At 43.8% G+C, this 25,527-nt stretch overlaps 1 protein-coding gene across 1 annotated transcript; it reads left to right on the plus strand.

Annotated features, from left to right (window-relative positions):
- Positions 1 to 3,854: 3,854 nt before the first annotated feature.
- LOC134080832 (glutaredoxin domain-containing cysteine-rich protein 2) lies at positions 3,855 to 8,152 on the plus strand. Its single transcript, XM_062537444.1, has 4 exons — positions 3,855 to 4,407; positions 6,728 to 6,853; positions 6,971 to 7,012; positions 7,949 to 8,152. Exons 1-4 carry the CDS (start codon positions 3,883 to 3,885, stop codon positions 8,120 to 8,122), a joined length of 867 nt encoding a protein of 288 aa, XP_062393428.1. The 5' UTR covers positions 3,855 to 3,882; the 3' UTR covers positions 8,123 to 8,152.
- Positions 8,153 to 25,527: the final 17,375 nt, after the last annotated feature.

The following is a 25,527-nucleotide window of genomic DNA, read 5'->3' on the forward strand; positions in this document are numbered from 1 at the left end:
ACTACAGTCTAAATGAGTCTAAATGAGTTTTCTTTCCCATGAAAGACCCTTCATTGACACTTAGGCATCTTTTGTTGAATTCTGATTTACCTGCAGCACTAAATACTGATTATCATCAGTCAGCTCTTCGGTTTCGATTAACCTCTGCCCCCCGCGTCCAGAGTATTTATAGAGGGGATTGACTGAAGAGAAGCCACTTGCTCTCACCCACGACTGTGCTCCTGTTCATGAAAATCATTCGAATAAAAATAATTCTTGTACAAGTCTGTGAGCAGTACTGTATATCTCATAATTGAGAATGACATTGAGCTTGGATAATTGTGGGTTGGGGTGGTGTATGGTAGGTGTGTGTGTGTGTGTGTATGAGAGTGTGTGTGTGTAGGGGCGTTGGGGTAGGGTAGTTGCTGATGCCTGATATTGGCTTCATGAGCCAGTGCTCGGCCCCTGCCAGGCCACGGGAGCCACGGGGGGCCTTGCCAGCTGTGTTACTGTGTCCTTGGATCAAGCCCAGTCATGTTACAACAAGCTGTACATCTGAAAATGTGCTATGTCCTGGGAATTCTCCACCAAATCCACTGTCTATTAATTTCAGCTGTTAGGCTGCTGGTGGTGGTGGTGTTGGTGCTGTGTGTGTGTGTGTGTGTGTGTGTGTGTGTGTGTGTGTGTGTGTGTGTGTGTGTGTGTGTGTGTGTGTGTGTGTGTGTGTGTTTGCGTGTTTGTGTGAGTGTATCATGCATGTGTTTGCGTGAGTGTGTGTGTGTGTGTGTGTGTGTGTGTGTGTATACGTGTGTGTGTTTGAGAGAGAGAGAGAGAGAGAGATAGATAGAGAGGGGAGGGAGCAAAGTAGGATAAGGAAGGTTCAATATATCACTTTGGCCTCTTTGGGAGCTTAAGCCAAAGCCTGATTGAATTGCCCCCGCTGTCTTGCGGCTGCAATCGGTCTTCAGACCCCCCGGTGCTCCCCTTTAACGCCATATTAATTCCCCTCTGATGCGCGGGGCTTTTGACATCATATAATTTTACCTGGGCCCCCCCCCACGTCAATGGAGGCACGCTCAAGGCCCTACACATGCCTGTACATGATACGACCAAAGCAACGGCGCTGTCAAGTCCTTGGAGGATTTCCCAATGGGTCAGTGGATCATTCGCATCATGGACACATGGGAGCCTGCGCTAAGACAACAGCGTCGATGATGATCACTGTTCTCTGACAGCGCTGGGCCGGTGCCAAAAAGACAGACGGATTGCACCTTGCGTGCGTCTCCTGCAGCCAGTCGAAGCGGCCCGTTTAAAAGCCAATGTTAAGATGCAATGGGGTATTGAATCACCTGCCATATCTTTGAGCGATGATCATTATGTGATCCATAGGGATCAGTGCAATGGGACGTGATACCTCTTTAGTGTTTCAAGCCCCCACCCTGCCGTCAGCTTAACAATATCTTCATCTTCACACCTCGCGGGAGCTGTGCGCTGCATGCAGATGCATCTGTGTGGGTTGCCAGGTTGGGTCATAAATCAGCAGGAAGCGTATTAAATCAGATGCCAGGTTAACAAGATTTAAGATATTAACCTTAATGTTAGCCTAATATCGTTTGTATACTCTGTATGTTACATTTCAATTAAATCGGAACATCTCCCGAATCTCTCAAAAACAGTCGTTATGACCTTTTTTCTTTTTCTTTTTCTTTTTCTTTTTTTTCTTTACTGGAAGCAGAGTTCGTCGGCGGATTAGACGCTGCGTGAAAGACGCTAATTATAAAAGAAATTTGAGCGGAGCTTGCAGTCGGCGCTTGATCTAACAGAGCGCTGTGATGAAATATTCATAGAAAACCATTACCATATTTTTGTCTTTTTTACCAGATTATATAATTACGATAATTAAGTTTGACAGACATCAAGTCTATTTTAAGTAATTGATGAGCAAGTAAGTTTCCATGTCATAATAACGGGCTTAATAAATGACACGTCTCATAAAACATTGATGCTTCAGCTTTGTCTCTGCTCAGCTCGTTCTTCCCCCAAAAATATAGCCCCAGCCACCTGACTCAGGGAAAGTGAGTCTCTCTTTCTGTCCTCTGCAGAGCAAACCTGTTTTGTCACGCTGTGATAAGCCTCCCGCTCTTATGGGGAAACAGATTACCAACAAAGTAAACTTTGCGCACCAATAATTTACTGGTGAGAAAAAAACATGAATATTTCATTCTCCACCCCCTTTGTTTTGATCGCTGGCCAAAGATGGCAGGCGCCATAAAGACGCAGAGAACACCGCAGGTGAGCCGCCTGTGTGAGTTGGTAACGGAGCCATAAAAACCTGCTTGAAACAAATCACCTGCGGTGCATAATTCATGAAGCACCAAAAAGGGAAAAGAGGCTTGAGTCAGTCGGTGAGACTTACTCCTCTGGGTCTGTCTTGTAGAACACTTGTGACTTCATTGGGTTTCTATATCCTCGGGGTCATGCAAGGGAATGCATAAGCGCTGAGGGTGCCTCTCATGTAAAGTTTATACGTCCTCCCTCTCTCCTCGGGCCTCGATCCTCACTGATCTACATAAAGAATGATGGGGCGGCAACAACGATAGTCTTTCTTTATGTAGATCAGTGAGAATCGAGGCCCGAGGAGCGAGGGACGACGTATAAACTTTACATGAGAGGCACCTTGAGAGTTATGCCGATGACCTTTTGCTCTCATATGCTAGTTTGATTAGCATATGTCTCATACATGCTGCCACGTATAGTAGAGTAAAAGTAAAGTGACTGGTATTTAGCCGACACTTTTATTCAAAGCGACAGACTCACCTACAGTCAGGTGGTGACACTGCTACTGCTACACTGTGTCACATTTTAATGAAGACCGGTAGTTAGATACATGCTTATTGTTTTGTTGTTGGAATCTTTTGCACAAAAAAAGCTTTGCAAAAATAAAGAAGGATTTGTTTTGTAAACACAAGGCATGACGCATTAAAACCAAACATGCTTTCAAAACTAACCCAATACCTAGACAAAAAAACGTGCAAAAGTGCAGTCGAGGTAGTGGAACTGCCATGTGGGAATAAACGGAAACTAAAAACCAGTCTGCTGAGTGTGGGGCTTGTGTAAATTAATAGAATTCCAGTCTGAACCAGTCCCAGCTCTGAAACAGCAAATGAATCCTTCCCTGAGAGGCATGCAAAGCAATTTCTCACTTGACTGAGCCCATAGTTGTACACCAGATATGAACCCAGTAGGAAGTGACAAAATGGCTGCACGTTCAGATGGAATGTAATAATCAGCAGCTAAAGAGATAATTGGTAGATTGATCTGGATATGCATTGGGGTTAATAGCTGCCATTTTTTCTGGTAAAATGGTTCTCAGCTGCCCCCAGGAATCTATTTCATGTGATCTGTTGATGTCACTGGATAATTGTATAATAGAGTTAAAACGGCAGACAAGATGATACTATAAAAATTTTATTGCGGCTTGAAAAATGATGTGATGTATACATTTGCTGTCTGGTGTAATCAATAAAGTGTGCGCTCCAAGGCTCTCTGATACATAGTGACTCTACTGCACGCATTGTGTGCTGTGGCAGATGGATGTTATCTAACTGAGAAAACCATCAACCCGTTCCCCTTAGATTCGCCTCCCCAACTGCTCCGGAGCCAAAAACAACATGGCACATAAATCCACGCAGCGACAAGCGAATCATTTGTATCGAAGTGGGGGCATCTTTTGTTTTGGGGGGGGGGGGGGGGGGGGGGGGGGGGGAACGGGAGTCGAGACGCACCTGCCGTCGTTCCTCGAGACATGATTATTTCATGGTGCCGCGCGGTGTTGGTTTTCCCAGCAGCCCTTTTGTGAGCACGGCCTAGCGCTGAATAATTTAGCGGCGCGCTACTCAGTGAATGATGGAGGGGCAGCTTGCCGGTGGGCTGGATCTTAAATATCTCAAACCGGTGAGCAGGGAGCTCTCCTCTCACTCCACTCCCCTGTCACACAGGTGTGCTGGGCATTCCGCGGCGTACGCCACAGGTAGACTCTCCCTCTCAGAACAGCGGAAAAAAAACAGAGCGCGAGGCGGAAAAAAAAACCCAGCGGACATGGAGGAGTCCCAGAGGAAGTTCGGGCCGCGGTACGCCGAGGCGAAGCCGCCGCGCAAGGTGCGCTTCAAGCTCAACTCGTCGTACAGCGGCCGCGTGCTCAAGCACGTCTACGAGGACGGCCAGGAGCTGGAGAGCCCCGAGGAGAAGTACCCGCACAGCTTCATGCACACCAAGATCCCGCGCCACCTGGACGCCGGGCAGCTCTGCAGCTTCACCGACCTCCCCGAGCAGCCCGCCGGGCTCTACGCGCAGAGGATTAACGTCTACCGCGGGGTCACCGGCTTCAGACCACCCACCTTCGGTGACCTTCCAGAGGGAGACCCTAATGTGAGTGTTGAGGAGATATATATATATATATATATCAGAGGTGGAAAAATCCAGTTTCAGCAAGTAAAAGTCCTGCCACATATCTGTGTCAACCACTCATTTAAACCAGCTGATTCTAATTAGCACAACTCTTCAGCTAGGTAGAGCAGCTAATTGATGAGATCACCTGTGCTAAGTGAAGCACCAATACATGATCAGACTTTTACTCTCTGAAGCTGGAGGTTTCCACCTCTGAGAATAATGTAGATCTATGTGGCAGGTCAACCTGGGGATCAGCGACTTCTACCTAGTTAGGAAAGCTTAAGGTTAGTGATGAATCATAATCAATTGTTAAAGTCTGTAGGACTAGCGACACAAAGTGGTGATGAGCATTAAGATGGCATAAAACATTAAAGGTCAATTCCTAAAAGCCCCTCTTGTATCGACACACTACATCTGACACACCACTAAGAAAGCTGTTAGGCCACAGTAGCTGCGTTTCCATTACCCATTAAATTGCGCAAATTAAGAGTTGCGAAAAGAAATGTGCTTAATGGAAACACACACATTTCGAAAAAACTCACATGTTTCGATAAAAAGTTTTTGCGCTCGGGTGAGGTGGTATTTCGAGCGTATCGAAATTTGTATATTTCGCAAAACTGCAATGGAAACACTTTTTTCGCATCTGACGAGTCACGTGATCCAACAACCGGATGTTAGGAGGAACGAAACCGACTAAGAAGACTGCCGACAGGAAGTGGCACCGGGAGAATAATGTAAAACAATATTTTTTTTTTCATTAAAAGTGGCTCGTGTCATTCTAAAATGTTGAATCCACAGCTGTGAACTTGCCGACAACACTTTCTCAAAAACGCTGCATAGGCTACGCAACCGCTCAACTAGTTTTGTTTACCCATAGCAACAACGTTGCTATGCTTTGCTGGTTTAACGTGATGAGAACGGTGCTGAAAGAAATCTAGATTCTAGTTTTAGAAACGAATCAACTGGGCTGATCTACGAAATATTCCACTGACATGGCTGTGACATGATTTAAGCATAGGCCTACTACAACAAACTCCTGTGAAATATGTCATTTTTAATTTTATGTTTCTGCCCCACCAAAACGTAGGCCTCCTCCGCTGATGGCTTATATATAGCCTAATGACTGATAATCAGCGTGCCGTGGTGGCAATTTGAATGCATTTAGTGTAGGCTAAATCCCTATGGCTAAATCTGGGTAATGTTGATAACCACCATGTCTCCTAATGACTTACAGCACGCGAGAATACACGAGATTTTAATTTAGTTAGCCGAATGTAATGGAAACACCGCAATTGCGAAAATTGTGATATTCGACATTAAGACAATATCGACAAAGTTTTTGCGCATATTTGTAATGGAAACGCAGCTACTGATACTTAACATTTGCACATCTCTCTTGCGGGGTACTTTATTGTGCCCTGGATGGCACTTTTGGAATGCTCATAAATTCTAATATGGTCTATCAGGGTTAATAGTATTGCCTCTTTAGCTCGTGCAGGACTTTGACATTTCTATGTTATATTGTGGAGATATGAAAAAGGTTATCAATGTAAATGTTTTATACCAATGTTTGAATAAATGTAACTCTTTCTCTTTGAGTCTTTCTCTCTGGGCATCACGAGTGAAGACCTGGGTAATTGGGCTGTATAACATGATCTAATTTCTGTCGTACTTCACAGTTTTTGCCCTTTGGTGTAAGAAGTGCTCCCAAGAGAAAATGGCCGTTGTTCGCCCTTTTCCCTGCCAGATTTATTCGAGAGGGTTTCTGGTCAAACACCAAACCACAAAGGCCTCTGAAATTTTTTTGTGCAGTTTAAAACTCGTAATGACAGAAACATTGTCAGATCAAGATCATACAGTATAAGCAAAATTCGAAGGCTCAAACTTCTCTGACAAACTTCTGAGAATATCTCATCATAAAAAAATTAAATTATGGAAAATTCTGAGATGTCGTTGAAAAAAAAATTGTGTACATGTGGGAGAGGGGGCAGAACAACAGTACACATCTGTTTCAAAAGGTTCTTTTTTGAACTCCCTCCAAAGGGTCAGGATGATAAAGCATGTCATCCTCTCATCCTCTTCTGCGGTCCTCTGGCCCTTGGGTCTGCTCGCATCTGTGGGATCAGGGCCGGCGAATGAAAGCGAGAGGAAGCGCTTTGATCACCGCTGCTGCCTTTATTGTTTGCGATGCTGCGCCGAGAGAGTGCATCTCCAAGTGACCTTGATACCCCCCACCCCCTCACCCAACCCCCCCATCCCCCCCCCCCCCCTCTCCTCTCGTGTGTCCGCTCTGGTCCAGGCTCCGGTGCTGGACTTCGGGAAGATCATTATCTACACCAGTAACCTGAGGATCGTCCCTGCACCCCAGAGGAGAAGGGAGAGGGAGAGAGAGAGGGAGAAGGAGAGGGAGAGCGAGGCAAGAGGAGCTGGACAGGATCAAGGAGGAGGAGGAAGAGGAGGAGGAGAAGGAGGAGGGGGAGGAGGAGGGGAGGAGGTTTCCAAGGGTCACAGCCACCGCAGCAGAGGCAAGCACAGGACCAAGTGTGGCCATGGAAACAAAGAGATGACCTCTCCAAAACACAAGGTAGACATGGCAGCCATTATAGTCATTTCATACAGACCTGTAACTGTATAACAGCTCCATTTTCTCTTTAGACTTTTGTAGTGTTGCTCAATTTTTGTTCAATGGATCTGGATTCAAGTAGATAGCTGTTAGCCGCACTTGAATCTTGGGTCTTTTTTCAAAATGGCTTTTATGTGTCTGGTTCAGCAATCAGCATGCACCACTGTTGCTGTCGCCTCAAAGGTCTTCCCGACTATCTCATGATTGCCTTGCTGTTGATATCACTCATCATTACTCACTTGTTTCTCTCTTCACTTCTAGCTCAGTTAGTCCCCAAGTCTCCATGTCCCCTTCCCACCACAGTCGTCTTCTTTAGTTCCCTTTCCCCATGGGGTTGTGCTCTGTGTCTTACATCGTGATAGAACGCTAATAAAACCAACGGGGTTTTAGGGTTAAACCAGAAAACGGGTCTAATCACATCCACTTGTCAAGCAATAACATTGATTCTGAATCAAATTGGTGATACTGTTGACCTATTTTTTTAGAATTCCTTTCATTGTCTGTATGTTATTGTTTTTTTAGAATATTTTACAACCACCAACACTGATTTGACTATCCAATTGAATCTGTTGCCCTAACAGACACTACAGTTTTACTTACAGTATAGCCTATACACTTACAGTATATACCCTTATTTATCATTTAGCCGATGTGATTAGACATGTTTTCCGGTTTAGCCTTTGTTTAGCCTGATGTTCGACATAAACCTCACTCTGCACTCAAAAACTTCCTGAAACAGTGACCTTATTTTGTTTGGGTTGCACAGCAACAATGGTGGTCAAGACATTCTTTTGAGACTCTTACCAGCCCACGGCTGAAACGAGTTTAACACCAGCGCTTATTTGTATTTGCTTGTCTGTCTTGTTTGTTTGTCTGTGTGTTTGCTTGACATGCCAGCAGGACGCCGGCGGCTGTCTGCAGTGTGGCGGCTCGGGCTGTGCCCCCTGCTCCCTCTGCCATGGCAGCAAGCTGTCCATGCTGGCAATCCGATTCAACGAGTCGATCAGAGACCTGCGCTGCCAGGCCTGCTACCCAGAAGGCCTGGAACCCTGCCAGTCCTGTGCCCAATAGAAGAGCATTAACGGACTCCCCTCGCGTCGGATCACGGGCACGCTCTAATGTAACTGTGACACGAGCGTTGGGAGCTGCATCAGGGAGTGGGGATGAGTTTATGTTTGTGTTGGGAGTGGGGGGGTGGCTTTTCGGAGTGAGTGCGATCGGACAGCGCGAGAGACCACGCGGCGTCTTAGTAAATGCTCTGAAAAAGACCTGAGAGAACACTGCAATTGAGCGACGCTGTGATTGCGCTCTCTTGCGCGAGGAGCTTGTGGACAAAATGACAGAGAAAATGGCTGCAATGGGCCGCTGATTACCAAGCGAGTCATGACACCCAATGCAGCGGGGGACCGGAGGGGTGAACAGTGGGCGTGCATAGGCACAACCAGAGTTGATTACAAGACCTACATTGTCAAGAGGGAAGAGCACGAGACGAGAGAGAGAGAGAGAGAGAGAGAGAGAGAGAAATAGAGAAGGAGAGAGAGAGGGAGAGAGAGAGGCAGAGAGAGAGAGAGAGAGAGAGAAATAGAGAAGGAGAGAGAGAGGGAGAGAGAGAGGAAGAGAGAGAGAGAGAGAGGGAGAGAGAGAGAGAGAAATAGAGAAGGAGAGAGAGAGGGAGAGAGAGAGGAAGAGAGAGAGAGGGAGAGAGAGAGGAAGAGAGGGAGAGAGAGAGAGAGAGGGGGGGGGGGGGCGATCAAGCTGGAGGTGGGTAAAAGGAGTCCATCAAGTCATTATAGTGATGTTATTATTATTCAAGGGAGAGAGAGAGATATACAGAGAGTGGGAGGGAGGTGGGTAGGGATGGAGAGAGATGCAGAGAAAGATAGAGTGATGGAGGGGATAGAGAGAGAAAGATAGAGGGAGGGAGGTGGGTAGGGATGGAGAGAGAAAAAGAGGATAATATGGAAAGGGTAACTTGAGCACACTTTGAAGTGGAAGTTTTTGGGTAGACCAAAAAGGGAGGAAGGAAGCTCATTAGTTTTGCCCAGACAATCCAGATTAATTGCCTCCTCTAAGATCAGTTTAAATGGAGGTCACATCCCAAGCAGACGCTTGTGCCTTCAGCACTGTTGGAGCAATGTTTCCATCACACTCTAGGTGTGTCGTCGTCCTCTGAAAACTATTGGGTAGTTCTGAGAAGATATATTTATTTTAATCTACAGTTAACATACCATGCTGGCTCTTCATGAACATTTTTTTTTTTAATTCTCTTGACTGTTGCATTCACAATAAGTGAGCTAAAAACAGCTAACATAAGATTTAACATTACAACTGGTGTCTAACTAGTTCCTTTACAGAATTATTGATGCCACTTAATTACAAGAATAAATGGTTTATGAATGAATTGTTAATCGGTTATTAATGAAGTTGTTAAAACTTTACAAATCATTATTAAGCAGTTATAACCCATTAGGATTAGATAACAGTGACCTTTTTAATGATGACATAAAATGTCCATTAGCCTAAGGCCAATGCTGGTACAATCCATCAAATGGAAACATTAATATTGAAAGTGTACATGGTCCCTAATAAATCAAATAAATCAGTTCTGAAACAATATTGCTAAACATTGCTCAAGCTTATGTGCGTTTGTTGAGTCTAAACCTCCAGCAGCACTGACAACAGAATGGAATTCAATGTATTGACATACAGTGTGTTCATGTCTCATAAGAATAGTTCATACAAAATGCAGAACTGGTGCTGAAATTGAAATTGGTCATACATATTCTGTGCACTGTGTCCTTTGGAAACGGTACAAATTGTGTTTAAAAAGGGGATTCGGTAGAGATCGTTGTCTTGTGAAATTCCATTACCTGAGGGACTTGGTTCAGTCTTGTGCAATCTCCTCCTTTTTCAATAAGCCTTGTCAGTTCATATTCTTCTCCTCCATTCCTCTTATTTGCACAGCCCATCGTATCATTGCCATCTTTTTAGTTTTCAAAATGGCTTGTTGGAAGTTTTTTGTCCAAATTCATGAAAACTTCCAAATGCATAATACAAGAACTTAAAGACATTGGGAGTTGATTCTTAGTTTGACTTGGTGTAGAGGCATTAAAATGTAATTGAAAAAAGTTGTCTGATTGACTGTTTTCACTTCATCCATAAAGCACCAATGTGGAGAGGGTTGCTACTTATGGCACTGTTTAGTATTCATACAGGTCTCTGTTTGTTGGTGATGTGGTCTTTGAGTAGGAGTCAGTTTTTTTCTGTCTGTGAATTAAGATTTGATTAAGAGACTTACTGAAATGTATTATTAATAAAGATCATTGGTTAGATGTATACAAACACAGGATCTTGTGTCCTTGCACACTTGTATTAAAGTGGGGAGAAGGACAATGTTTTTAATCTCCCCAAATTTGGTGTAAATGTCAGACAAAATGTCTGCAGTTCAGGTTTTTCTATTCCAAGCTCAATTTAATTGGGGACAAGGCATAATCCGTGTCCAGCTGAACCTTTTCTCTGTGTAAGCGTAGCCAAATGTACACACCGCCCATCTTTTGTCAGTCAGACAATGGTCATTTACAAAGGATTAAGGTGGATTTGTTCTCCCACCTCACCTCCCGACTAAATCCCCTCTCCTCCTCCTCCACCTCCACCTTTCCCAGAGTGAAATGAGAGCCCTGGGATGTGTTTTCCCCCCTCTTGCCCCCAACCCACCCTCCTACACACACACACACACACACACACACACACACACCGTGTTCTGTATCTTCAGACCCCCTCTCAGTCTCAGGTTAGCGCTCTGGCAGCCTTTGTTCCCATCAGCCCCTGCTCCGCTAAAGAGCCCTGTCGGCTTCGCTCTGATCTCCCATCCAGAGGCCTCACAAGCAACGCACACGCTCTCCAACTCTCTCCAACTCTCTCTATCTCTCCAACTCTCTCTCACCAACTCTCTCCATCTCTCCCTTTCTCTCTCTCTCTCTCTCTCTCTCTCTCTCTCTCTCTCTCTCCCTTTCTCTCTCTCTCTCTCCCTCTTAGGGCCACAGATGGATCTCTGACCGCAGAACTCCAGCACCCTGAGTGCTAGTGCCTCTGGTGCTCCAGCAGCCTGAGCTGTGTGGTGTGGTGTGAAGTGCTGAGGTTTGCCTCTCCATCTGCAGGGCTGTGTAATGGCGTGTGTCTGCCCTGCCCTGCCCCGTGTGCTGCAGTGTTGCACGGCAACATGGCAATTCGTGGTGAATTCATTATAGAGCACGCGGGTCTCTCCAGCACTTTAACCAGCTCAATGGACTTTGTCCTTTTTGGTTGCCCAGCTCAACCGTTTCATCTGTTATTCTCTCAGCATCTCTCTCTCTCTCTCTCTCTCTCTCTTTCTCTCTCTCTCTTTTTCATTCTTTCTGTTTTTTTTGTTACATTCAAGGAATATGAAAATTGCTCTATTTCCAACCATCCCATTAACACACCGGGGAGAATTCAAAGTAGCTCATTTTTCTGCAGGTCTTGCCAAGTTAGCCGTTTTTTAATGTAATGGGCCAGAAAATAATGGACAGGACAGGAATTGGGTTTGCTCGTCTTTTTAAATCATTGGTAAAAGCACTGTATTAGGGTGGAAACTGCTCTCAATAAGTGAATATTTTGAAAAAGCATGCAATATTATAAAAGCTGAGCTGTAATTTTTGGGCTGGATATAATTTCCATAGTTCTGATGTTGATTGGTTTGATTAGTTTTTGGTTGTTTTTTCAGTCCAAATCCCACTATCCAAATGTCTCTTTCATGTTTTTTATTTTACTCAATTTGGAGAAGCATCACAGGTCAATCATTTCAGATATCAGATATTTTTTCCCTCAGTTTGTTTCATGGCAATGATGGGCACACACCTCTTTGAGACATACGATCTCATTAGACATTCACAGACACCAGAGGCATCTGATGCTGACTGTCAGGCCCCTCAACAACATGGTTATGAAAGATGGAATTCAGCTGACATGAAAGTGAAGCAACCACGAAGCAAGAGACCAAGAAAACAAGGGGTGAAGCCTTAATTGACATGTACGTATGACTGATTGGATAGATGAAGCTGCACTCATATACTGTATCTATGTGAAATGCATTGCAACATTAGAACTGTAGTATAGGTATACCTGTATCTAAGAGTGGCTCTTCTGTCATACAGACCAGAGAGTGTAATGTAAAGCTATAGTATTAGAATATATTTGCTTTTATGATTCACAAAAGCATCTGAAATTCATCTTAGTTTGTTTTCAGCTGCTCAAAGCAGCAGTGAGCAGAATTGTATGCATATTCCTTAGATTTACACATAATTTGGAGGATGTGTTTTTTTTATCCAAAGTGGTTACAATCGAGGCAGAGTGAGAGCAAAGAAATAAACCTGATCAAAAATGAATAATATTTAAAGCAAAGTGCAGAAAAACAAATTTCAGGAGATGCAGATTGTTTCTTTCTATTATCCAATACAATGCGAAGATAATTTCCTGCATAACAAGTTGCACACACATGCAAGATGCATGTGCTCTGAGTGTAAAAGAGATGTTCTGAGTCCTGTTTTCTACTTTCTACTATTTCAATATTGCATTTTGTGCCACAGCTATTACTGCTTATCATTAGCAAACAACGACTTAAACACATCTGCAATGCGAAACACCAACAAAACACCAAAAATGCATGGTGTATGATGAAAATTAAATTGCACTCCAATAAACTTGAGTCTGGCAGATTTCGCTTTTTTCTCCTCTGCTTCTGCCTTTGAAGAAGTGAATTTCAAACGGGCCAAACTTTGTCTAGTTAGGCAGCCAGGGCTATGCGCAGTGTCAACAGGGGAGGGCTCAGGAGAGAGAGAGAGAGAGAGAGAGAGAGAGAGAGCGAGAGAGAGAGAGAGAGAGAGAGAGAGAGAGAGAGAGAGAGAGAGAGAGAGAGAGAGAGCGCTACTGCGGCGGGCCCTCTGACAGGTCTCTCCCCGGCGCCGTGTGAGATGGGCTACGGCAGGGGGAAGATCAGAGGCGCTAGCCTGCCGCCTGGGCTAACTGTTTTTGCTGGGAAGTGTTGAGACTGGAGGGGGGGTCCTTTTCACAGGGTTTTCAGTTCTGGAGCCAGGTGTGCACTGTATGGAGACACACACACGCAAACACACTGGAGCCAGGTGTGTGCTGTAGAGAGAGGAGCAGGGGAGGTGGAGAGATCGCCTCAAGCATGTGGACACCTACCCTTTCACACCAACACAAACAACCCCCCCCCCCCGGACACACACACACACACACTCACGCACCACACTCACCACTACACACTCCACAACCCCCCCAAAACACACACAGGTATACACACACACACACACACACACACACACACACACATACACCAATCTCAATCTCATTTATGTTTTTGTTTTGTTCTTTTTCTCCTCATACTGTAGGTGTAGAGGGTGGGTTCAGACCAACATGACCGCACATGAAGGCAACTGTGAGTACAGTGGCACATTATCATTAATCAAGCTATTGAGAGTAGAGCAGAGCAGAGAAAGGATGACACTGCAGAGCTTGTGTAAAGACGGACGGACGAGAAATGGACTTTTCATGCCAGCTGAAGTGGGTCAGGGCCTGATTTATATATTTTATTTCCGGTATATTCTGATGTCATATGAGGAAATGTACTGTAATAACACTACCAACAGATGTGCTCAAAATTTAAACAACTCAACACGCTGTTCTAAGAACAGAAAATTCTAATAACGCCGAGACAAAATAGACAGCATCAATAATACAGGACAAAGGCTTTTCATGACTCTCTCTCTTGTGTCATGAATCATTTCATGTATTTCATATGGGAAGGCAATAGAGACTTCGGCCATTAGAAGGGACGGTGGGATGATGAAATGCCAGAGACACTTGGAAGAATGTAATGTCCAGGCGGCAGTTCAAAAGACTGGGTGTGCTCCAGCACATGGTCCTCCGCTAGAGATCATCTCTGGCATCTGGCCCATTAAACGTGCTCAAAAACACCCTCAGTAGAAGCACATGCTGGCCATTATCTGCCTGTGATGACACAAATCCCTCAGACTGCCCCTATGCTTTGAGTTAAGGCTCTTTCTCTTTTTACTCTTCAGCTCTCTCTCTCTCTATCTTTCTCTCTATTTCTAGTGCTTTCTCTATTGCCCTCCCGTGCTCCCTTTTTCAGTCTCCCTACTTGTCCTTTTCCTTCTGTCTTTCTCTCCGTCTCTTTCTCTTCAGCTCTCTCTCTCTCTCTATTGCTCTCCTGTGCTCCCTTTTTCACTCTCGCTATTTGTCTTTTTCCTTCTGTCTTTCTCTCCATCTCTCTTTCTCTCTCCATCTCTCTCTCTCTCTCTCTCTCTCAGTGCTTTGGTAAATGTGTGCATTTGTTGTTTGTCTCTCTTCCCTTGCCTCTCGCTCTTTAATATCTCTTTGAAGACTGTATGTGAGAAAATAGTTTATGTGTGTTTGTGTGTGTGAGAGAGAGAGAGAGAGAGAGAGAGAGAGAGAGATGGAGAGAGAGAGAGACTGCCAGAGAAAGAGAGGCAGAGAGAGAAAGAAAGAGATTGTGTTCACACGCGTGGACGTTTACGCTCTAACTCCACACGTGGCCATTAACGCTCCCTGGTCATTAGTCACTGCTCTCCTGAGCCATTTCTGCCGAGCTTCCATTCTTTGCTTCGCCGCTGTGAGTCAGGATCTCGCTCCTAGTCCCATGAGAGGTCACTAGAGATGAAGTGTGACCCATGCTAACTCCAGAAATGCTTACCGTACCTGCTTACCCACTCTTTTCCCTGCTCCACAAGAAAAATATTGGAAAGAGCTGATTGGCTTTCTGCCTGCATAGCGCATTCTCGTTTCCCTCACATCAGCGCACTGGCGAGTGTGAAGCCATGCTGATAGTGCTTACTGCCATTACTAACTTTGGATCTTTTTTATTTGTATTTTTTTGAAAAGCCGGAGAGGTTTCCAACCACACTGTATTGTGGTCCTCTCTCAGACCTTTGTTTATTTGAAGAACAAGGTAGTGGATCATTGGAGTCTGGCTGAAGAATTAGGTTGAAAAAAAAAAAAAAACCTGAGAATATGAAAAAGAGCGCCCCCCCCCCCCCCCCCCCCCCCTCCCCCCTCTTATTCTGGGTGGTCCATTTTCTCCCTTTGATCAGTGTGTGAATGATAGCATGCCTTCATGTTAAAGATCAGTCATGACTTTCACAATGGTGTTTATTGACAGTGAAAGGCTTTTGAAGGCTGGTAACTGTCTCTTGTCAGGTAAGAGTAATCAGGTGATTTATGCTGGTGTTCTGAACTCAGAAGACGCAGACAGTTCAGAGCTGCCCCGTTTTCAAAAGAAAGAGAGACGGAAGATGAAAAGACAAACAGAGACAAAGAGAAAAAGAGAACAAACTTGGCGCTCTGAAATGCCTCTGCAACAAACACATCTCCCCCTTTGTTGACAGGACAGCTTACTGAGCCGAGTCACAAAGTATAACTTCAGGAAACAGGATCTTTCCAGAACTTTCTCAACTAAAATAGGTGGAATGTACAGTCTGCGGTCATATTTTAAAGATGCTCCCTTATACTTCATTGGATGATGAATGCAACCGAGGCAGTCTTGCCTTGGGATATAAAAGAAAACCCTCTCATGAGACCTCCATGAGCAGGAGAGAGTGTCCATAACACGAGTGACCATGCTGTTTCATCTTCAAGTTCCTGTTCGCTGATGTGACCACAAACTGAAACCCAGGAACTAGGCATAACAAAGTCCATCGAGTCATCTGAAAGTGGCGTTTTAATGCTTCCTGTATTGAAAAGATGGCTGTTCAGATAAACAGAATATTATTAAGTAGCTGACACAATATTTTTCAACCACTTACAGTAATTAACTATTTGGATCAACATAGTTTTGCTTATTCCTTTACAGTGCACAGTTGACCTAAGATTAACTAGCCGCCTTTCATCAGATGAAACAGTGATTATGACTAAAGAGAAATGCTTGTAGATACATCAAAGGCAATGCAATATCTTAATGAGGCCAGTTGTGAAGTAATTAGCCATTGTTTTAACTGCAAAGGCTTCACTTTTTCTTATTCTTTCCTTGTGATAAGAAGATGATTATCTATCTTGCTTGGGTTTTTGTGGCTCAGATAATTCTTATCTTTCCCATTAGTATAGTGTCTGATACCCAGGTAACAGGAGACTTAATTAAGACACAGCCTAATGTTGAAATTTTCAGCCACACAATGATTAATATTACAGGATGCTTCTTAATGGCAGAGCCAGCTAATTGCTCCCCACAGTCCTCTGTTCTGGTGTTTCTATATTATAAGGCTACTGTAACTGAGACACAATCATAGAGTCTCAAGCCGAGCTGTAACCACTTGCCTTCAATCAACATGTTAGCCGTTTCCTGAAGTCAAGGAAGCATACTCAAGGGCTGCCTTTTCAAGAACACCACGCCACACGCCATCAAACTCCAATCTCTGCTCCAATGTCAAGAATACTCCCAAATTTGCGCTCTTCGCTCTGAAAATTTTCCTCAGGTGAACAGAAATACCCATAATCCTCTGTGTTGGCATGCATCAGAGCATCGCCATTGACAAAACAGAAGCATGTTGTTAAAAGTGGAAACGGAACTGTGGAGCTTGCATGTCCACATTAGCTTGTTTTGTTCCAAAGTAGAACTAAAGAGGCCTTTAGCCTCATCTACGTAGAACCCGACTCACCAGGAAGGATTCTATCAAGGAAGCACGCTCGACTTTGGGAAACAGCAGTTGCCTCAGGAGCGTGGAAGGGAAGGGTGCCATTTGTTTGGCTGTTGAGCTGAAAAATCAATAATCTGTGATACTGTACCATGCCCCTTACAGTGCTTGAGAAGTCACTTTGTAAATAGTGTTTATTTGAACATCTAGAGGGCAGAATGAATGACAGTTCCTCCACTGTACATGTGCTTTGACAGCGTGACACGACACAAACGAGTGACACGTTTGTTGTTGAGCCCCCTGGGCTTCCGTAGGCAATAACAGAAGTGCTTTTTCCTTCAGACCTGAGACATCACCCACCTCATGAAAATGCAGTCAGCCTGAGACCACGCTGAAGTCGGACACGGCTGTGGTCCACCGTGATGAACGAGCGAGGTGCGGCCAGGTGAAGAGAGTGTCTTCAGTCAAGGCATGCTAGGCTGCCCTTCCCCGCTGCGAGTGTACTGTGCTCCTGCCGGCTTCTCCATCTTCAGACAAATACACACACACACACACACACACACACACACACACATCCACCCACTTTACCTTTACTCAGTTCCTCCGAACAAATCACAAGTCACACTGTGGTTAATCACCAGTTGGGAACGTAGAGACACCTGGGAACATCATGCTCTTGCTATACCATTCTCTGTACCTGTGCCTCGCTAAACCCTCCATTGCTTTAACACTGACAAATTACAATCTTGTGATCAAGTTGTAGTTTATGGCATTATGAATTCAACAGATAAATAATTTATTAGCGCACTGTACTTGTTGCATAAGTATTGTAGAGTTCATGATAAGGTTTGGGGTCTATGTTTAACATAAAATAACACACTGTGTACACTGTGGGAGTAAGTATCTACAACTACTGTTTTACTGCAACTAGGTCTGACTCTGCAGTACTCACAATAATGTTCAGTTCATGTCAGTTCTTTCTCATATAACTCTGTTGGGGTGGGTGTCTGTAGAAAGACTGCAAGATGGATGGTGTAAGTAAGTGGCGATATTGTGGGTGCAGTGGAAGTAATTAAATGATCCATTATTGGGCCCATACCAACATTCCACATGACAGTAGCATTCATCATATTTCAGTCTGTGTGGAGCCGTTTTAGATGAACCCTCACATCTCCTCGCTTCTCAATCATAATCACCACGGATGACTCATCTACAGCTGAGATCACTTTCACATTTACTTTCAAGGCATCATTAACTCAACTGATTAGTCTGCTGATTGATTATATATTTTAGACGCAATGTGAGCGAAACATTTTTCAAGTAAGTTAAGATGTATAGTATATTCGATCTTGAAGTCTTGCAAATGAACGGATGTGTTTTTAGGTAAGAGAATGTAGACACGCCATATGTGAATCGATCTCTATCTCTGAGCTCCGTCTCTAACAATATTTTGACAAGATTGAACAAGAAGAAGAGCTTGAGCGACAACACGCCATTACATTGATCTGTTTTGTTTTTGTTTACCAAATTCATTCTCAGTAGTGAAGATATATCCATTCACAAACACAGCCCCGGGATCCATACCAGAGCAATTTCAAACACAGTTTTGTGTACAGCTAATCCAACGCTCTTCTCAGCGAGGAAAAAGTCACTCCTCCCCATAACAAGCTGAGAAAACCTTTTTTTTTGGAGGTGCAGGTTCTGCACAAGTCAGTCAAAGACCCAGCTCTCGACAGGCTCCTGACAGAAAGGGGCCACAGACCCCGCTGTGTCTCTGTCTCACTCTGTTAGGGGTCTCTAATTGTTGGTGGAGGTTGAGGACAGAGAGAGAGACAGAGAGAGAGAAAAAGAAAGAGACACACAGAGGGAGAGACAGAGAGAGAGAGAGAGAGAGCAGGCCTCAGTGTTCAACTCTTCAGTGAAATCAGCAAGTCTGCCTTAAAAAAAGATGGATGTGTGGATCCTGCTTTTTCTCTCTCCCCTCCAAGTCTCCGAGGTCATTATTCAGACTGTGATTCAGCGAAAACACGGCCAGCCGAACTGGACCGACATGATTTGGGAGGATGATTATTCCGACGCACACCATATCTCTGGTGTATGAGGCGGGCCAGAGCTGAATTGTTTTTATTTACTGCACAGATTTCTTTAATCCAAACAGGAATGCCAGCTACAATTAATTAACTTTGCTGGCGAGATGCCCTGTACTCTACATCCGTCCCCCTCTCTAATTCCACCCACTGTGACACTGCTGGAGCAGGTATGCATGACGGAGCTCTAATAGGTAGCAAACAGCCGCGGAATAAACGCAGGCCTCTTATTCAGTGGTCCCTCAACAACACAGATTCATTCAAAGAACAACTCACTGCCTCCATTTAAATATCCTTTTTTTCCCTTATCATTCTACAAAGTCTCTGGAGCATTTCTATACCAACTGAGGAACTCTGCAAATGAACAAAAGACATTGGCTATTTTATTGAAAAATATTACACATATATTAATTCAGCAGATGCTTTTATCAAAAAAGGGCCCTTCAACAGGGGATAACATTCAAGCTACAGTACACATATAGGAATTCCTACTGCATTTGTCAATACAGTAGGATAGGAGTGGCTACATTATAAGTACTTGACAAAGTGTGATAGGAGGAGAAAGTGGAAGAAGAAGGTAGAGGAGGGAATAGAAGGAAATGGAGAGAAGAGGGAGGAAGAGGAGGAAAAAGAAGGAAGTGGAATAGAAGGAGGAAGAGGAGGGAAGAGAAGGAAGTGGAATAGAAGGAGGAAGAGGAGGGAAAAGAAGGAAATGGAGAGAAGAGGGAGGAAGAGGAGGGAAAAGAAGGAAGTAGAATAGAAGGAGGAAGAGGAGGGAAGAGAAGGAAGTGGAGAAGAAAAAGGTAGAGGAGGGAAAAGAAGGAAGACAAGAAGGAGGAAGAGGAGGGAAGACCATGGTAAGTGCGCATCAGGTGTACTAGACATCAGACAAAAGCACAAACAGGGATGATTGGTTGACTAGCATTTGCTAACCGCTTACAAACATTTGGCATTTGGTAGAAAAAGAAAATGGCTGAATGCAGGTTATGCTTACAGGAAGTTTGGCCTCTGCAGCAGTGTAGCAGAAGCAGAGGCAGAATCAGTGAGCTGAGACTAAGTAGGCTGTCTCCCGTCTCCGCAGTCTCTCTGGCCCTCACAATCCCCTGCTGCCTCTTGTCTGTTCATCATGGCCCTGTGTACGGTCAAAGGTGGGGTTTGTGGAGAGACCATGCAGCCGCACTGCTCCTGTGCAATTACATGCTGAAGCATGATCTCAGCGCCCTCACATCCAACTCCAGCACCTACCGCCCCCACATCCACACGATGGGCTGCTGTTGTCAGTGCAGTGCAATTTAGTATGCACCCTGCCTGTGGAGTGGTGATTGTCTATCTGATTAGAAAACTGTTGGTGGTGTTGATTGTTTATTAGTGTGTTCACAGCTACACACACACACACACACACACACACACACACACACACACACACACACACACACACACACACACACATATATACATCGAGAGAGATAGAGCTCTCATTAGTTGTCATAGAAAAATCTGTTTAAATCTGTGATATAAACAGTGTTGGGAAGGATACTTTCAAAACGTATTCCGTTACAGAATACAAAATACATGCCCAAAAAAGTAATTTGTAACGTATTCCGTTACGTTACTCAATCTGAGTAACGTATTCTGAATACTTGGATTACTTCCGCATTGAATTGCATTTTATAAGTGTAGGAATGCACCCATCAAATCCAGTTTAGGCCTATTGTGGTGTGTTCCTCTGTTCCAAATGGCTGAATGCGGCCCACGTACTGTATGAGAATATGAATTCAAGTCACCTGATACAACTATAAAACTATAAAAATGTTATAGTAGTAGCCTAATAGAAGATGCTTCTTCAAGTTGGAACAGGGACGTAATAGCCAGAAATTATAAGGTGTGTGAGATTTTAGGTGGCATCAACTCAGTAAAAATGAGGGGTGCAGATATATGACCGGTGGGACGCAAATTAGGCTGGAAATGTAAACACTATAGCCTAGGCTACTGCATAACCTATATCAGTGCTCTCAAAAATGAACGTGATCGCTAAATGACAATCAAAAACCGCACGTTAAAATAGGCTATAGGCTAGGCCTACTACTCGCAAGAATAATACACTTTCATAGGCTGCACCATAATTCATTAAAAAAAATTAAATATAGCCTAGATCTACTTACAAATAAATAACCCATAAGCTATTTTAAGTTGGAATGAAAACCTCAGAATGAATGCAGTGCCTATTAAGATGGGTTTCATCCTAGGTCTAAATCAACACGTAACCAGGCTTTGTTCATTGATAGCTAGGCTACTGTATAACCGATTGGCCGAAGTAAGCAATTAATTGGCCTACTTGGGAAAATATCTTTTGAACAGACATCAAGAACCACGGTCGGTGAGTAGGAGTTACTAACACTTACTTACTTTAGCCTACTCCAAATTTGCTGTCAGTTATCTCCGATGGCGCGTCCATAATGCGCGCTGGCTGCGTTCTGACGGGTGCATATGTGGCTAGTGCAAGACGACGGGGCTTGGATTTAAACATGGAAACAATTTCATCTAGATTTCTTTCCGGGAAATGCATGGAGTTGCCTTAATTTATTTAGAGAGTGGATAAACTTCGAAACAGTTAAGTATCCTCATGTAATCCATTGATTTCAACAATGTAACTGTATTCTAAATACCAACTGTTTAAGTTGTAACTGTAACGGAATACAGATACTCATAATTTGTATTCTGAATACGTAACGCCGGTGTTATACGGTAACTGGCTTCCCGTGTCAACTTGCTTCCTTGATGACGTTCCACGATTGATGACGTTTCTTCGACAGATGTGGCACCTTGATTTGTCAACTTTCTGATATAAACGGGAGACGAACGAATACAAATATGCATGACATCTTTAAATGTCAAAATTGGTTGTAGTAGGCTACGTGCACTGGATCATGAATATGCCATCGAAAAATTAATACCTAAATAAAGTAATTATAACTCCATGTGGGAGTCGAACCAGCAATAAACAAGGCTGCAAGATTGACAGGCTGTTGCTCTTCTATTCACGCCACAATCGCTCTTAAATTTCTCGTGACGTTTAGGGTAATTGACTTATACCAAGTATATCATGATTGTAGCAAGTTAACACGCCTGATCATGTTATCTTGCTACCGAGTTATCTTGCTACCGTTGCCCAAGCCATTAACCCAAGCCATTTATCCTTTTAAGTAGAGAAATGAAGTAGGCTATTGTAAAACATCTACCAAATCCATGTTTACATGTCAGCAACGTTATCGTTAATACCCTATAAGCCTACGTGTTTACTGAGTTTTGACTATCCTTGTGCGTAAATGTTGCGTAAAATATGGAGATGTTAGACTTCTTCTGCCCATTGCATTTCAATGTCCGTGTTTCATGAACTGCATTCTTAAAAGGATAGTCTAGGCTGGACAAAAGGATACAAAATTAGACAACATATTTTTATTTTAGCCTATTTATTTGCTGGCGTTCATGTGTCTCTGCTACAGACAGGTAGAGGTGGCCATAGCCTAGAAGTTACTGAAACGTTTGTAAAACTTAACCATGATAACCAACTTAGAAGGCCTACGAAATGGCTTGGGCAACGGTAGCAAGATAACTCGGTAGCAAGATAACATGATCAGGCGTGTTAACTTGCTACAATCATAATATAAATGGAGGAATTCAAGTGCCCTACACATCACAGCTGTTTAACAGATGGTTCGTGGCGTGACTAGATGAGTGGTAGACTGACAATTTTGCCGCCTAGTTTGTTGCTGGTTCGAATCTCACGTGGAGTTATGACTTTATTTAGGTAATAATTTTTCGATGGCATATTCATGATCCAGTGCACGTAACCTACTACAACCAATTTTGACATTTAAAGATGTCATGCATATTTGTATTCGTTCGTCTCCCGTTTATATCAGAAAGTTGACAAATCAAGGTGCCACATCTGTCGAAGAAACGTCATCAATCGTGGAACGTCATCAAGGAAGCAAGTTGACACGGGAAGCCAGTTACCGTATAACACCGGTACAAGTATTCCGTTACTCCCCAACACTGGATATAAATCTGTCAGAATATATGACACCATATTTATATGGTTCTATTACTCTTACCGCATGTCCAAGTGAAGAGTTAGAAAAGTTCTGCATTTAGTAGTCAAACACAAACATTCAATTCTTCATACACAACAGCTTCAAATGGCCAGCATTGCAAACTTTAAAACAATAAGAAATCAGCCCGCCATTCATTTTTAACAAAGTGAAATTGAGGACATCTAATCACCACAAGCGACATTATTTACACTGTGATGGAGGATGTTAAGATAACCTTCCATATTGGTTTCATTTGTTTTGTTCATTCTTGACTGGCTTTGTGAGGTCTCATTTTCCCTCCAGGACCCTGCAGTTTGTGAGTGTCATATTTCCAAACTGGTTATATCATGCTGCTCAGTAAATAGGTCATCAGGCTGTTAGTGAAGCCATCTGAGAGAATGAAACAGGCTTTACAATGTCCATTTGCATCTCCATATTGAGTCTATTCCAATGAAAAAGCCCGGCTGCCTTGGACTGGTGGGAATGGGCGACCTGACGAGACACAAACGCTGATGAGGAGAGACAAATGTAACCAACGAAAAGCATCATTACCGTGGCGATCAGACCCATCTTCTGAGCAGAATGCTGAAATTGCAGTTCATTTCACTTGCGTCGGTACATCTACTATTTACAATTGTCAGTCAGCCGTCCACCGAGTGAAATTGAAATGGCTTTAATGTGCAAGTGAAATGAAAATATAGATGCTAAGAAACTAGTCAGCTACATTTCAATGGCTGTGTTAGGTTAGTAATAGTACTGTAGGTGGCATAGTTTATAAACTCCATCTGGTAATGTTGTGGTAGTTTTAGTGGTGGACTGGGGTCCCTGTGGAGAAAGAGTAACAGTGAGGCAAAAAAAAAGTACACACCAATGAGTTTTGTCAGGTAACTGTGAGCTACACGGCACTTCGATTTACAGCAGACTTCAATCAGTGCATTTTGTTTTGCCGGACAACAGGATCGAATGTGTCAAGAGTGCTTCGACAAACTCTCAGAATGAGGAATGCCCCGAGCTAAGGACAGAACGGATAAAGCATAGTGCTCTCAGGAGGATGACATACTCAGCCAACAACAGCACGGCAAATCACCATATCAATAACCTCATGGAGGGAGGTTGGGGGGCACCACCACCATGTACAGAAATTGCAGTCTGAAAGCTCCAGGCTTTTTATTGAAATAAATGGCCTTGTGTTCCAGGCACAGCTACTCTAGGACTTTTTTGAGTACCTGGTTTTCTGTTACTTACTCACTGTTTTTAATCTACCACTGAGTTTACCTCACCTCTGCTCTGAGCACTGGTCATTGGGTGGGATTCATCAATAATGTTTTTTTCCCCCCTTCTTTTGCTGGCCTTGCAGGGAGACATCATTGCTCAACAAATTGTTTCATTTTCAGCGAATGGATCGGCATAAGACTGCAGAATCCCATTGGCCGAGATGATTGTTTAGGTTCAATCACCTGGTGCAATCAATGCCCCTGGCCGGCAATCAGGTTGGTAGTGATTTTTCATAGATTATTTCTGACGAATACATTTACTTGTTACTCTTTACAATCTGGAATATGTAGCGACATGTTACTTCACTGTGTTGTCATTCTCTCGATTTTACAAAATGGAAAGTACTACTTTGCGCTGAACACACCTTGTAGTTGTTTGGTTTTTGTTTGTGCTGACAGAATAACAAAAGCGACGTCTCTTTTGTGTGTCTCGCTAAGTGGGTCTATTAGTCTCAGTGAGGGTGATTTCCTGGGTAGCGTTTACAACTACACGTCTTCTAATCTCTCCCTGAGGTGTCTTACTTCTTCCTCTGAAACAAACTCAGTTTTGGGGATCTCGAGTAGTGTTTTATTCTTGCCTGTTGTTACATGGTTCCTATCTATCTTGTATGTGGGGAAGTACTGTAAGGGACACTATACATGTTACCTCAGTATGGGGCTGACTGGTTGATGATGAATTTACAAAGAATAGAATAGAATATATACTTTTTTGATCCCGTGAGGGAATTTCAGTTCTCTGCATTTAACCCAATTTAACCGAATTAGTGAACACACAGCACACAGTGAACACACAGTGAGGTGAATCACACAACCCAGAGCAGTGAGCTGCCTGCCCAACCAGCGGCGCTCGGGGAGCAGTGAGGGGTTAGGTGACTTGCTCAAGGGCACTTCAGCCGTGGACTGGTCGGGGATCGAACCGGCAACCCTAAGGTTACAAGCCCGAAGCCCCAAACAGTAGGCCACGGCTGCCCCAAAGCGAAGTGAACGTTCCTAATGAACTGCACAGCACGAATTTGCTCTTTACGTGTAAGCAGTCGGTCCATTCTGTGTCTGGATGGTTGCACATTGAAGTGACATCGAAAGTCTGTAACTAACGGTGATGCTCAATCTTTTAAGATTGAACATTAGTCCGGGGAGTCTGCGCTGTACCTATTTCTACTGCACATGAGGCGTGATCTATGGCCATAGTTCAAATGACGATACACATTTGGATAGTCCTTCAACCAATCAGACCAACGATGCGGTTGCACCTACTGGATAAGCTAGTTTGTGATTGGTTCCAGCAAACATGGACAGGAAGCAGGAGAGATACATTTGCTG

The sequence above is a fragment of the Sardina pilchardus genome, chromosome 5 (genome assembly GCF_963854185.1).
Source record: "Sardina pilchardus chromosome 5, fSarPil1.1, whole genome shotgun sequence".
Classification (NCBI taxonomy): domain Eukaryota; kingdom Metazoa; phylum Chordata; class Actinopteri; order Clupeiformes; family Clupeidae; genus Sardina; species Sardina pilchardus.